The sequence below is a fragment of the Felis catus genome, chromosome E2 (assembly GCF_018350175.1).
Source record: "Felis catus isolate Fca126 chromosome E2, F.catus_Fca126_mat1.0, whole genome shotgun sequence".
NCBI lineage: Eukaryota > Metazoa > Chordata > Mammalia > Carnivora > Felidae > Felis > Felis catus.
Genome location: NC_058382.1, coordinates 31078711 through 31093780, shown reverse-complemented (window position 1 = coordinate 31093780; position 15070 = coordinate 31078711). Strand labels below are relative to the sequence as shown.

At 37.9% G+C, this 15070-nt stretch overlaps 1 protein-coding gene across 6 annotated transcripts in view; it reads right to left on the bottom strand.

Moving 5' to 3' along the window:
• The window catches only part of RBL2 (RB transcriptional corepressor like 2), a 57937-nt gene that overhangs the window by 12346 nt on the left and 30521 nt on the right, over positions 1 to 15070 (bottom strand). For all 6 annotated transcript variants that reach the window (XM_045047106.1, XM_023245701.2, XM_045047107.1 and 3 more), the window contains 8 exons: positions 14811 to 14975; positions 14181 to 14292; positions 11293 to 11562; positions 10827 to 11107; positions 10560 to 10736; positions 2600 to 2671; positions 1831 to 1936; positions 1028 to 1233 (listed from right to left, as the gene is read on the bottom strand). In XM_045047106.1, the coding sequence (XP_044903041.1) occupies positions 1028 to 1233; positions 1831 to 1936; positions 2600 to 2671; positions 10560 to 10736; positions 10827 to 11107; positions 11293 to 11562; positions 14181 to 14292; positions 14811 to 14975 (1389 nt within the window). The remainder of the gene's footprint in view (positions 1 to 1027; positions 1234 to 1830; positions 1937 to 2599; positions 2672 to 10559; positions 10737 to 10826; positions 11108 to 11292; positions 11563 to 14180; positions 14293 to 14810; positions 14976 to 15070) is intronic.

Here is a 15070-nt window from a genome sequence, read left to right as displayed (position 1 = left end):
TAAAACATTTTTTATTTAAAACATTTTATTTAAAACAATTTTAATTTTTTTTTTTTTTTTTTTTTTTTTTTTGAGAGAGAGCAAGCAAGGGAGGGTTAGAGGGGGGAGGGGGAGACAGAATCTGAAGCAGGCTCTGAGCTTTCAGCACAGAGCCCAACGCAGGCTTGAAACTCACGAAATGAGAGATCATGACCTGAACTGAAGTTGGACGCTTAACCAACTGAGCCACTGAGGTGCCCCTAAAAATGGTCATTTTTACTGAAAGAGTAGAGAGATCTAATAAGCCAGCAGCTTTATGAATGGCAAACAGTAATTATTAGCAGCAACAATTACACCTAAAGAAAACCACCCAAATAACATGTAAGTGCTGGCTTTGTGCCAGTCACTGTTTTAAGCATTTTTGAATACATTATAGCATTTAATCCCCAGAGCAACCCTATAAACTAGGGATTACTCCTATTGCCATTTTATATATGAGGAAACAAAAGGCAGAGAGAAAGCTAAGTAGGTTGGGCGCCTGGGTGGCTCTGTCAGTTGAGCATGGGACTTCAGCTCAGGTCATGTTCTCTTGGTCCCTGAGTTCAAGCCCCACGTCGGGCTCTGTGCTGACAGCTCAGAGCCTGGAGCCTGCTGCGGATTCTGTGTCTCCCTTTCTCTCTGCTCTTCCCCCTCTTGCACTCTGCCTCTGTCTCTCAAAAATAAACATCAAACATTTTTTTAAAACAAGAAAGCTAAGTAACTTGGAAGGGCACCAGAGCTGATCAGTTTTGGACAATATGAATGCATGCAGTTTCTCTCTTGTATTACAGTACTTTGTAGGGAATCCAAATACCATCTAATTCTTGTTTAATGCTTCACAATAAAAGAAATTCTGTTGGTTAGGCATGTGATTTCTGTTAGAGATTTCCTCAGCTTTATTTAACAAATGAATGATTTATAAGACCAGTTTACATACAGAGCAGCTCAACCTATGTGATTCGTCCTCCCTCACAGGTGAAGAAAGTATGAAATAATCCGTCACACTTACTACGTTTGCTTGTGAGTACTTCATGGCAAATGTTTTAATTTGCTTTATGTAGATATTGTTGTAGAACTGAATGAGGTCTCCCCTCTCCTCCTCTTCCATGTCACTATTGGCGCCTGTGAGGCGAGTAGGTGTAGGAGGAGCGCTGCTGGGCTGTGGAACGGGCAAGGTGCTGCTGGACCGCATGACGGGACTGGAGTCTCTGCTGGCTGCAGCGGGTAGAACACAGGATGATAAACAGACACTGCTCATGCAGCTTGTTTTTAAAAAGAAAATTCAGGAAGATAAAGGCGCATAGCTACCCTCTGTACTTAATGGCAGCCAATGGGCACTCTCTTCTTCATCCCAGGGAGAAAGCACAGAATATTAAGTAGTAACTTGACCCCCTGCCATGAATGTAGTAAAAGCTTCCGGGGTAGTTTTCGTTAATAAGTTACACCAAATTTTCTAGGACCTGTGCCCTTCATTCAGTGATACAAATCAACAATTAAGGGTGGTATTTCCATAGCATGGTTTCAGTTAGCATGCCAGATGTTTCTGGAACTCAGGCCAACAAATTCCTGCCGGAAACCTTGTCTAATTTCCCTGGAGAAAAATGTTACACACAATGTGCCTCCAGGCTATGGGATGAAGGACAAACAACTTTGCCACTAAATTCAGAACTCTGTTTATTGTTAAGTTTTTTGCCAATATTTTCAGTGTCTCTAGTCATAATTCCATTTAGTAAGCCTCAGTCTCTAGGCCTAAAAAGTGAGAAGCTCCTAATTTTGTCTTTGTAAGTGTTCATAAAGATCTTAAACACTTACTTCTGTCTTTGTTTAGTTCTGTTGGAGAATTCTGATGGCTTCTGCTGTCACTGCTGCCAGAATTTCTTCTTTTCCTTTTCCCTTTTATCAAAACACTTCTATACACCTTTAGAGAGACCACAAGAAGGAGACAGATTCATTGAGCATATCCTAGACGATATGACCTTGACCTGTTCTTTAAATCTCACAACAACTCCATTTGGTATAGTTGTCCTCTTCAGGGAGGTTAATAAATGCAGCTAAGATCAAAGATCTATTAAATAACAGGTCCAGGACTTACATTAGGGCCTGTTTGGCCTCAAATTCCAAATACAGGCCTATAAAAGGATAATATAAAGAGCAGTGCTAGCACCCAACCATGAAATCAAGTTATTCTAAGTCAAATACAAAGATCCTACATACCTATCCTTTGAAATAAACGAGCAGCATTAAAGGTAAAGTGAGCTTTACCTTTAGTGGAGCTAAACCAGCCTCCAAGGTGACACAGAAGCTAAACAACTTCCTCAACTGACATCTATCCTGGGATTATCCGAACTAAGAAGAAATCAAATATTTCACCTCATCGTTTGGAGAAAAGAGGGCGTAAACTAATCAAGATGGGAAGTTGTCTGTCCATAATTAAAGAAGATTAAAGAAAAGACTTTCTTAAAGTAGAATCTTAGTTTTTATTCTGGAAAAAAAAAGGCCTTAGAATCAACTGTGGTTAATTTTTTATACTTATCAAACACTTTAAGCTTTATTTTCAGCCCTGAGAGGAAAATATAGTTACCTGGCTCCGGGCTTGTGGCTGAGTCCTATAACAACGCATAATGTTCTGGAAGGACTTGTCTTCTTTTGTGACCTGGCAAATAATGAGAGTGTCCTGAGAGAGAAATTGACTTCAAGCAAAATATTTTGAAGAGCTCTGTGAATCTGCTCCCCAGTGAAAGTGGTGACAGTCATATAAACAAACAGCCATTTCAAGTCTCTGGAAATGGTCCTAAGGGCATATAAAAAATGAAGAACTACTATTCAAGAAAACCTATTAAAATTCAATACCAAGACAGGGAGTAAGTGGTATCTGAACAAAGACCTGTACTAAAAAAGTACAGTTAACAAATGAAGAACTCACCACAGGGACAAAACAGATTTAAACTGGCAAAGAAAAAAGAATTAGCAAACTTGAGATAGGCTGTGCTATCTGAAGAACAGAGAAAAAGGAAGGAGGAAAAATGAACAGAGCTTCAGGGAGCTGTTACATTCAGCAAACATACACAGGAGAGAAGCAGAAAAAAGGTTAAAAGAAATAAAGGCTCAATTCTTCCCTAATTTATTTAAAAAATAGTAACCTATATATCCAACAAGTTCTAAGAATTCCAAGTGCAGGATAAATGCAAAGAGATCCATACCCAGACATATGGTGAAAATGCTGAAAGCCAAAGGGAGAAAATCTCGAAGGCATGAAGACAAAAAACAACTTCTTGCTTACTAGGAAACCCCAATAAAATAACAGGCAACTTCTCATCAGAAACTATGGAAGCTGAGAGACAGTGGAATGTGCTTAAAGTAAAAAACTAAGAATTCAGTGTCCAGCAAAGTTATCTTTCAAAAATGTATGAAAAATAATCTCAGATCAAACAACAACAGTGTTAAGTCTGCTAACAGACTTATCTTACATGAAATACTAACAGTTCTTTAAACTAAAAGCAAGTGACCCCATGCGAAGCCTAGTGGCTCGTTGGTACAGCACACAGCTCTTGATCTCAAGGTTGTGAGTTTGAGTTCCACACTGGGTGAAGACACAAAAATAAAATCTCGAAAAACAAAAATAAAAAGTGACTTCAGTAACTCAAACACACATTTAAAAAAAAAAATCACAGGTAAAGATAATTATGTGACTGTAAAGACAGGATAAAATCCATATATATTTCTCCACTAATTTAAAAAGCCACTGTATAAAGCAATACATAATTAATGTATTATTGGACCTAAAGCATACCAAGATGTGATACATCTGCCAAAACCAGCACAAGAGGAGGAGGAAAGCTGTACTGGGCTAAGGAAATGACTCCAGATGACAACTTGAAACCACAGGAACGAATAAACAGAATCAGAAATGATAAGATGAATATAACAAAACCTATAAATTAAGTATACTCCTTTCTTCTCTCAGTTCCTTAAAAGTCATAGAATTCTAAAATGACAATGTAATTGTTGGATTTGTAACATTTATGGATGTAATATGTATCACAATATATCACAAAAGATTAAAAGGAAACAGCTATATACAAATAACACCTCTGTGGGGCGCCTGGGTAGCTCAGTCTGTTGGGCGTCCGACTTCAGCTCCGGTCATGATCTCACAGTTTGTGGGTTCGAGCCCCGCGTCGGGCTTTGTACTGACAGCTTGGAGCCTGGAGTCTGCTTTGGATTCTGTGTCTCCCTCTCTCTCTGCCCCTTCCCTGCTCATGCTCTGTCTCTGTCTCTCTGTCTCTCTCTCTCTCAAAAATAAACATTCAAAAAAAATTAAAAAAAAAAAACAAATAACACCTCTGTATCTCACCAGAGTTAAGTTAGTATAAATCTAAAGCTGATTTTGATATAGTTAAGATGCATATGTAGGAGTGGGGAAATTGGGGAGATGCTGGTCAAAGAGTACAAGCTTCCAGTTATAAGATGAGTAAGTTCTGGGGATCTAAAATGAAGCATGGTGACTATAGTTAACAATACTGTATTTATATACTTGAAAATGGGTAACAGTTGATCTTAAATGTAAGGTGATGGATATTAACTTTATGGTAACTGAAATGCAATTACATATACATGTATCAAATCATTACATTGTACACTCTATGGTGTACAACACTTATCTCAATAAAACTAGGGGGAGAAGGAGGGAGGGAGAGAGAGAAAAGAGATGTATATGGTAAGCCCTAAAGTAACCACTAAGAGGGGCTCCTGGGTGGCTCAGTCGGTAAGCGTCCGACTTCAGCTAAGGTCATGATCTCACGGTTCGTGAGTTCAAGCCCTGCTTCAGATTCTGTGTCTCCCTCTCTCTCTGCTCCTCCCCCACTCACACTGTCTCTCAAAAATAAATAAACATTAAAAAAATTTTTTAAAAGTAACCACTAAGAAAATAATTTTTAAAAATGGAAAAAGTCACTACTGAAAAAAATGCTATATCACAAAATATTCATCTAATGCAATGAAAGTAGTAAAGGAGGAACAGAGGACCAAAAAGACACATATAAAAAGTAAAATGACAGTTATAACAATAACACTAAGTGTAACTGGATTAAACAACACAATCAAAAAGCAGACACTGTCAGACTGGATTATAAAAGATATCTAGGGGCGCTTAGGTGGCTCAGTCCGTTAAGTGTCCAACTTTGGCTTAGGTCATCATCTCATGGTTTGTGAACTTGAGCTCCATATGCTTGGGATTCTGTCTCTCTCTCTCAAAATAAATACATAAACTTAAAAAATAAATTAAAATAAAGAGATCCAACTATACTCTGTACAAGAAATATACCTCGTACAAATATACCTGAGGCGTCCGGCTGGCTCAGTCGGTTAAGCATCTGACTTGATTTCGGCTCAGTCATAATCTCATGGTTTGTGGGATCAAGCCCTGCATTGGGATCTGTGCTGATAGCACAGAGCCTGTTTGGGATTCTCTCTCTCCCTCCCCTGCTCTCTCTCAAAAATAAATGAACTTAAAAAAATACAAATACATTTGAAAGAAGGATGGGAAGAGCTATATTATATATAAACAGCAACTTCCAAAAAGCTGGGTGGCTATGCAAATATTACACTACAGACTTTAGAACAAAAAGTAAAAGTTCCTAGAGATACAGAGCAACATTTCATAAATGATAAAAGGGTCAATCCATCAGGAAGCTATAACAATTGTAAACATTAGTGCACCTAATGACAGCATCAAAATATATGAAATAAAAACAGAAGTAAAGGGAGAAACGGATAATTCAATAATATTTGGAGAGTTCAATACCCCACTTACAACAGTGGACAGAACAACTCATAGAAGATCAACACAGATGTGACGTTAACAACACTATATAACAACTAGACCTAACAGACATCTACAGAACACTCTACCCAACGACAAACAATATACATTCTCAAGGGCACACTGACTATTCATCAGGACAGATCATATCCTAGGCTAGAAAACAAACCTTGGTAGGGGCACCTAGGTGGCTCAGTCAGTTAAGCTTCCAAGTCTTGATTTTGGCTCAGGTCATGATCTCACAGTTGTGAGATCGAGCCCCAAATCAGGCTCCTTGAAGCCTGCTTGACATTTCTCTGTCACCCTCTCCCTCTGCCCCTCCCTGCTCATGCTCTCAAAAAAACAAACAAAAAACTCAAACCTTGATAAATTTTAAAGGATTGAAATAAATTAGCACACCTAGATAACCAATGTCTTAAGCCAAAAGAGAAATTAGAAAACACTGAGTGAAATGAAGATATAACATACCAAAACTAATGAGATGCAGCTAAAGGGAGGCTTAGTGGGAAACTTACAGCTTAATTAATGCTTACATTAATAAAGATACTAAATCAATAACCTAACCATCTTAAGACGCTGAAAAAAGATAAAAACTGAGCCTAAAGCAAACAGAAAGGAGGAAATAAAGATCTGAATATATATCAATACATGAGACCAAAAGCTGGTTCTTTGACACAGTCAACAAAATTGACAAACTTTTAGCTAGACAAACCAAGATAAACAGAAAGAAGATTCAAGTTACTAGTGACAAAGAATAAAAAGGACTATAAGGGAATATTATGAACAACGGTGTGCCAACAAATTACACAGCATGAATGAAATAGGCAGATTCCTAAGAAGACACATACTGCAAAAACTGATTCTAGAAGAAACAGATGATCTGAATAGACTTATAACAAGAATTATTCATCAACAAACCACCCACAGAGCAAAATATGGGCCCACTCCCATGGCTTCACTGCTGAAGTCTATACAACATTTCAAGAAGAATTAATATCAATTCTTCACAGACTCTTCCAAAAAAACAGAAAAGGAAAACTTCCCTATGCATTATATGACTCTAATATTTCCCTGATAACCAAACCATGACAAAAAACATTGTATCTCTCATGAATAGGACAGGGGCACTTGGGTGGCTCAGTCAGTTAAGTTTCCTGTCCGACTCTTGGTTTCGGCTCAGGTCATGATCTCACGATTTCATGATTTTGAGCCCTGCATTGGGCTCCGTGCTAACAGTGCAGAGCCTGCTTGAGGTTCTCTGTCTCCCTCTCTCTCTGTCCCTTTCCCACTCCTGCTGTTTCTGTCTCTCTCAAAACAAACTTAAAAAAAAAAAAAATGTTGGGGCTCCTGGTGGCTCAGTTGGTTAAGTGTTCAACATCAGCTCAAGTCATGACCTCACGGTTTGTGAGTTTGAGCCCTGCGTCAGGCTCTGTGCTGATAGCATGGAGCCTGGAGCCTGCTTCAGATTCTTGCCTTCCTCTCTCTGGCTCTCTGCCCTTCCCCCACATACACTCTGTCTCTCAAAAATGTTAAAAAATATTTTGTTAAATAAATAGGACAGAACTCCTAAACAAAAATACCAGCAAAGTGAACCTAGTAACATAAAAAAAGAATTATACACCATGACCAAGTGGTATTTACCTCTGAAATGCAAGGTTGGTAATGTATGAAAATAAATATAATACACATTTAAGTATTAGTAAATATTTAATATACCCAAATTATATCTATAATATTTATATCTAATATTGATATCTAAATACCAGTAGAATAAAAAAACACAATCTTCTCAATAGATTCAGAAAATGTATCTGACAATTTCCAACACATTTCACAATAAAAACACTTAAAAAAAAATATCAGAACTTCCTCAACCTGATAAAGTTTTTTCAGTCATGAACAAAATCACAGCTACTATCATATTTAATGGTGTAATCTAGATGCTTTCCTCCTAAGATGAGAAACAAAAGAATTTCTGCTCTCAACACTTCGATTCAACATTATACTGGAGGTTCTAGCCAGAACAATTAGGAAAGAAAAAGAAAAGGCATGCAGTATGAATGACAAGTCAAATTCTTTCTGTAAGCAGATTACATGACCTTATACATAGAAAATCCTAAGGAATCTACCAATTAGAACTCATAAATGAGTTCAGCAAGGTTGCAGGACACAAAAACCAACTGTATTTCTCTATACTTGCAATGAGCACATCAAATTTAAACATCTGCATTTGTAATAGCATCAAAAAGAACATACAGGAATAAAGTCAACAAAAAAAGTGTAAAAGTTATACTATGAAAACTGTAAAACACTGTTGAAAGAAATTAAAGATGATCTAAATAAAGAGCAAAATAACCTATATTCAAAGATGGACGGTGAAAATTTGTTAAGATGGCAATACTCCCCAAATTGATTTACAGATTCAACACAATCCTATCAGAATGCTAGCTGACTTCTTTGAGACAAGAAGTCAGAATTGACAAGCTGATTCTAAAATTCATAAAGAATGTCAAGGGATTTAGACTAGCCAAACTAAACCTGAAAAAGAAGAAATAAGAGGAAGGACTCTCATTTCCTGATTTTAAAACTTAGGTCAAATTAACAGTAATAGTAATCGAGGGGGGAGGGGCGGGGGGAGAGATCTACAGTAGATAGTAATCAAGGATAGAATTAAGAGTCCAGAAATAAACCCATGTGTCTATAGTCATCTGACTTTTTTTTGACAAGGGTGCTGAGACTATCAGTGGAGAAAGAATGTTCTCTTCAACAGTAGTACTGGGACAACTGGATAGCCCCATGCAAAAGAATAAAGTTGGACTCCTACCTCATACCACATATAAAAATTACTAGAAATGGATCAAAGACTTAAATGTAAGAGATAAAACTATAAAACTCTTAGAAGAAAACAGAGATAAATATTCATGACTTTGGATTTGGCAATGTATTCGTAGGACACCAAAAGTATAAGCAACAAAGAAAAAATAGATAAACTGACTTCATCAAAATTAAAATTATGATGGGGCGCCTGGGTGGCTCAGTCGGTTAAGCGGCCGACTTCGGCTTAGGTCACGATCTCGCACTCTGTGAGTTTGAGCCCCGCGTCGGGCTCTGTGCTGACAGCTCGGAGCCTGGAGCCGGTTTCAGATTCTGTGTCTCCCTCTCTCTCTGACCCTCCCCCGTTCATGCTCTGTCTCTCCCTGCCTCAAAAAAAAAAATAAACGTTAAAAAAAAAAAATTAAAAAAAAAAATTAAAATTATGCTTTAAACAACACTATCAAGTAAGTGAAAAAAAAAAACACACAGATGAGTGAAAATATTTGCAAATATCTGACAAGACATTTGCATCCAGAATATATAAAGAACTCCTACAGCTCAACCACAAACAAAAAGCAAACAACCCAATTCAAATATAGGCAAAGGATTTAAACTGGTATTTCACCAAAGAAGATACACAAATGACCAGTAAGCGAATGACTGACTGGGATGGCCAGAATTAAAAACTCAAATAACGATCAATAAAGCACAATAAAAGACACTCAACATCATCAGTCATTAGGGAAATGCATATCAAAACCACTATAATATATCAATCAATTCTAACTGGGATGACCATAATAAAAAATAGAAAATAAGTTGGTAAGGATGTAGAGAAACTAGAATTCTCCTGCACTGCTGGTGGGAATGTAAAATTATACAGCTCTTGTGTAAAATATGGCAAGTTTCTCAAAAAATTAAACACAAAATTACCATATGACCCAGCAATTCCCCTCTTGGGCATATACACAAAAGAATGAAACCAAAAACTCGAAGAGATATTCGTACCCTCATGTCCACAGGAGTGACAGCTAAAAAGTGGAAGCTACCCAAGGGGCCATCAATGGATGAGTGGATATACAAAATGTGGTATGTCCATATGATGGGATATTGTGCAGCCTTAAAAAGGAAGGAAGTTACAACTCATGCGATGACACAGATGAAGTCACAAAAAGACAAATATTGTACAATAGTCACAGACAGAAAGTAGAATGGTGGGTGCCAGGAGCTAGGGGGATGGGGAATAGAGAGAACCTACTTAATAAAAAAAAAGCAGTTTTATTCTGCAGGGATGGAAATGTTTTGGAACAAGATAAAGGTTGAGTGTACAATACTGGGAAAGTACTAAATGCTACTGAACTGTTCATTTAAAAATGGCTAATTTACATTATGTGAATTTCACCTCAATAAGTTATTTTGAAAAACAAAGTCTGATAACAAAAAGTGTTGACAAAAATGTAGAGAAATCAGGATGTTCGCATACTGCAGGTGGAAATATAAAATGGTGCAGTGACTCTGGAAAAACAGTCTGGCAGTTCCTCAAATGGTTAAACACAGTATGTACCCAGCAATCTACTCTTAGGTATATACCAAAGAGAAATGAAAAACGTGTCCATGCAAAAACTTGTACACAAATGTTCACAGCAGCATTATTCAACTAGCCAAAAAGTACAAACACCCAGGTGGCCATTGATGGATAAACAAAATATCATATATTCATACAATAGAATATTTTGTAGGGATGGTTGCGCATTTCTGTAAATATACTAAAAACCACTGAGCTGTACATTTTAAATGAGCGAATATATGGTAGGTGAATTCTATCCCAATAAAACTGTTAAAAGTGTTCTGAGAGTAAGGAAGTAGCTTCTTTACTTTTCCCTCTTATACTCCAAATGGTACTCACCTTTGCCATCACATAAATAGCACACATTAACAACTGGTCCAGATGTCTGTCCATCATAAGCTCAGGACACTGAATTATGGAGAACTCAAAACAGGTCCAGATTTTTTTCCTCAGTTCATCTGAAATATCCAGTTTAGCACAAAGATCCCGAAGGCGGACACCTGCCAAGTGGTACACCTGGTAGATAAACAAAAACATTTCAAACTTTGTTTACCTAACACTTCTATTTACCAAGCTCTGCCCTGGGAAGGGTACATGAAAAATTACCTTTCTAAAGAAAAGCGATAAAGAGCTGGTCTTCCTGGGCCTAATACTGTTGCCAGTTAAAGGTGGGCCTTGTTTCTGCTGGTGTCCTCCTGGGGAGATCTGCTGAATGGCCACCTGACCAGGGACTTGCAAAGTTGTTCCTGTCACCTGTGGAGAGCTCAAACTTCCAGTCAGGGCCTGAGCACTAAGGGGCTGGATGGAGCCAGTCACAGCTTGGGCCTGCCCTCCAACATTGACCTGGACTGGGAAGAATGTTATCCCTCCATTTTCATTCGCAATACCTATAATTTGTTAGGAAGAAAATGATGATGATGAAAGGTTCTCCAAGCACGGGTTTTCAATTTCTCCCCTCCCAACCTCCTTCCCCTCTCCACTCTTATCTCATATGGTCATTCCAGCCAAGTCTCGTAACTTTCCAATAAAGGCCACCGACAAAGAACTCAACATCCAACTCTGCCTTCCTCACCTTGTACAGGAATGGTCACTGTTTGTCCATTGTTGGCTGTGACAGTGGCTGTTGCCATGGTGACCAAAGTCTGCCCAGGAACTGGAGTGACAGAAACAGCCTCCCCCGATACATTCTGCACAGGGACAGCATTGACTAGGGGCTGTGGGGGAATGCGCCCAGGTGTCCCTCCATCAGAGGGGCTATCATTCTCGACAAATAACCGCCTTCTGGTGGAGCTGGCTGTCGGGGAGCTATATCTGTCATATAATGTGGCTGGAGATGTCATGCCTAGAGTCAAAAAAAAAAAATCAAACAGTTTAACTCAAGGAAACTGAGATCTGACATACATCCAACCTGTTATGTTCAAAACTAATCAGTGTTTGAAATACTTCATAAACAAACATCACAGGGGTCATATCATAGCTCTGTTCAACTAAGGAAAGTTCAACCGAACACTATTAAGAACAAAATTTAAACACAGGAATTCTTCTCTATTTGTTCCACAGTGCTCCCTCCTACATTCCACCTTCTGCTGCATCGAACCAAACTTTGCCCTCCACTGCTAGAGGGCCTTGATGATTTAGGGGCAGTTTAAAGAATTACTCTATTTTCCTAGGATACTTTTGACTATATTCAATGTTTACCTGCCACTCAAGTGCACTGTGATTTCACTGTGAAGCCACTACTCGATAAGGGGACATGATGGACTTGATATTACTGTGGTATCATCTGGGAGCATTTCCCCCAGTTTTATAAATTTTCATCTTTGTGTTTTTCCACATATAGAAAATTACTAGGACTCAATAATGTTCTTCAGCAAGAACAGATATATGTGAGTTGGACTCAAGCTTAGTTTATTTTTAAAACTTGAATGAGATGTAATTCACATACATTTTAATCACTTAAACTGTACAATTCAATGGTTTTTGGTATATTATGTTAATTCATTTTTAACAGAAATATATATAATGTGTAATTTGCCATTTTAACCATTTTAAGTATACAATGCAGTGGCATTAATTACATTCACAATGTTGTGCAACCATCACCACTGTCTCTTTCTGAAGCTTCATCATCCCAAATAGAAACAAACTTGAACTATTATGGCTCAGTCTGTTGTTAAATATTCACACTAGTGGCTTAATGTTTATGCAGCAATCCCACCCTCTTCCATGTCTGGCTATAAAATCTGCACATCAGTGGGTTTTTAAATTTAAAAATATATTGTAGGGAGTGCCATAAGGGGAGTGACAGGAGCAGTCCTGACAGACCATAGCTTAACATTTCAATTTCTAATGGCACAGAAGCGAACAAACTTACCAGATTTGTATTTGGAACAAAGTGCAGTTGGAAGGAATGCATTATGATCATTATCTTGTAAAGTATTAAGAAACGTCACGAAAATGGAGAAGTGGTAAGTATAAAGAAAATGAAGTTTAAAGGCAAGTCCTAACCGATAGATCAGGAAAGCAGAAAAACAGTTGAGCCATTATGATTCCTCTTCCAAAAAATGAGGAAACTTTCATAGAGATCATCCCTATTTATTGAGTATGCACTGATATAAAGTGATTCCTGATTTTATTCTTTATTATTTTTCTGTTAAAGCTTATTTATCTTGAGAGAGAGAGAGAGAGAGAGAGAGAGAGAGAGAGAGAGAGAATGTGAGCAAATGGGGGAGGGGCAGAGAGAGAGGGAGAGAGAGAGACTCCCAAGCAGGCTCCTGTCAGTGCAGAGCTCTAATGGGGCCTGAACTCATGAACCATGAGATCATGACCTGAGCTAAAGTCAGATGCTTAACCGACTGAGCCACCCAGGCACCCAATGATGTCTAATTTTAAAACTGATCTTTCTTCTTATCAATTATATTAAAAGGTTGACCTAGAAACAATAATATCCTTCTAATGGCATCCAAGGATTTAGAACTCTCTGAACATAAGTTTAAAGCTTGCACCTGGAAGATGTTACAAAGGACTTCCTGGTGGGGCAGCCTGAGTGGCTTGGTTAGTAGAGCATGCAATCTTGATCTTGGGGTTGTGAGTTCAAGCCTCACAATGGGTGAAGAAGTTACTTAAAAACCAAAAAAGCTGCCTAAATACAACCTTATGAATAGCAAAACTTCTCTTTTCTGTACTTCTTGGGCCAGCACTGCTGTCGTATTAACCAGTGTGGCACAGCTCAACTGACAAGAGTCAAAGCTGAACACACACGGGCCATTCAGTACGTTTAACTCACTGGCTTGCCTACACCTAATTGCACCATACAGCTCTATCTTTAAGAAGCTTTGCTGTTTCTTCTGATTTTGAAAGTAATACATATTCATCTTAAAAAATTTACAGAAAGCACCTGGAATTCTATCATCCAATAATAATCATTCTTAATAGTTTGGTTTTTCCGTTTCAGCCCTTTTGTATGCTTATATATAAACACACACTTAAAATACAGTAATCACATTAATATACTGTATTCTCTTTGTAAAGCCATTCGTTATTTCATGCATCTTACTGTGTTCCTAAATATTCTTCAAGAGCATTAACTTTTAAGTGATCCATGTGGTACTATAATGCACAGAATATTATCTTCTATATAAACCCTATTAACTTCACTTGTAGTTTTACAGAATTTCAATTCCCAGATATGAGGCTCCCAAATGCTCCCCCCTAGTATTTTGTTTTATTTTTATTTTTAAATTTTTTTTTAGCATTTATTTTTGAGAGAGACAGAGACAGAATGCAAGTGGGTTAGGGGCAGAGAGAAAGGGAGACACAGAATCCGAAGCAGGCTCCAGGCTCCAAGTCGTCAGCACAGAGTCCGATGTGGGGCTCGAACTCACAGAGCTGTGAGATCATGACCTGAACCGACCAACTGAGCCACCCAGGCACCCCTCCCCCCTAGTATTTTAAACTTACTTCTTCCAAGTCCTCCAGTATCAGCACGAACTTCACTCACCCTTCTGGGAGTCAAAGGAGAGCCAGTGATACAAATATCATCTGCTCTTTCCAGGTTCTGAGGTGGCATAACCTATAAAGAATTATATGCACAGAATATCATTATTCAAAAAAGCATTTTAATTAGAATACAGTAACAATCTGAGGCAAAAGAAAACTTGGCTCATCAGTTATTCAACCTAAATAAAATCAGTTGTCTTTTTCATTTTCATACTGAAGTGGACAAAAATTCTGGCAGGCTTAAAAAATTCAAAACTAATAACAATACTAAATACGAATCCATCTTCATTACCAATTTAGAGAATTAGAATATCAATCACTCTAATGTACAGAAAATTAAGAGAGAATACTGCATTCTTACTCTGTCACTGAAACCTTGGCACAATCACAAATTATTTCTGAGTCATAGCTTTAGGGGTTTCTTCTTACATACAGGGGTGACTATACCATATCAAACCTAAATGCCACCCTCCCACTTCCCATAAATAAGAAAGACATTAAGTTTAATTGCTCTCGGTGAAACAGGAATATAAATAGACTAGATACTGACATACTTTTCTTCTAGAAAGATGCGAAGGTATTTTCACAAACCTCTTCGCAAGTCGGAACCCTGTTTTCATTGTCTCTAATTCTGTCCCAGAGTGGAGACTCTGGTTTCCACGCCAAATGATCCAAGATCTGTTCTTCAATCTGATTAAGGTGTTTTACCACCTCTCTACAAAGACCATCTTCCGCTCTAATGAATACTTCTATCACCTGAAATAACAAAAAATGTTCTGGTTTAATAATTTTTTTCACCACAAACTTGTTTAAGTGTGAAGTAAAATGGACACATTTATTCAGATGCTGCT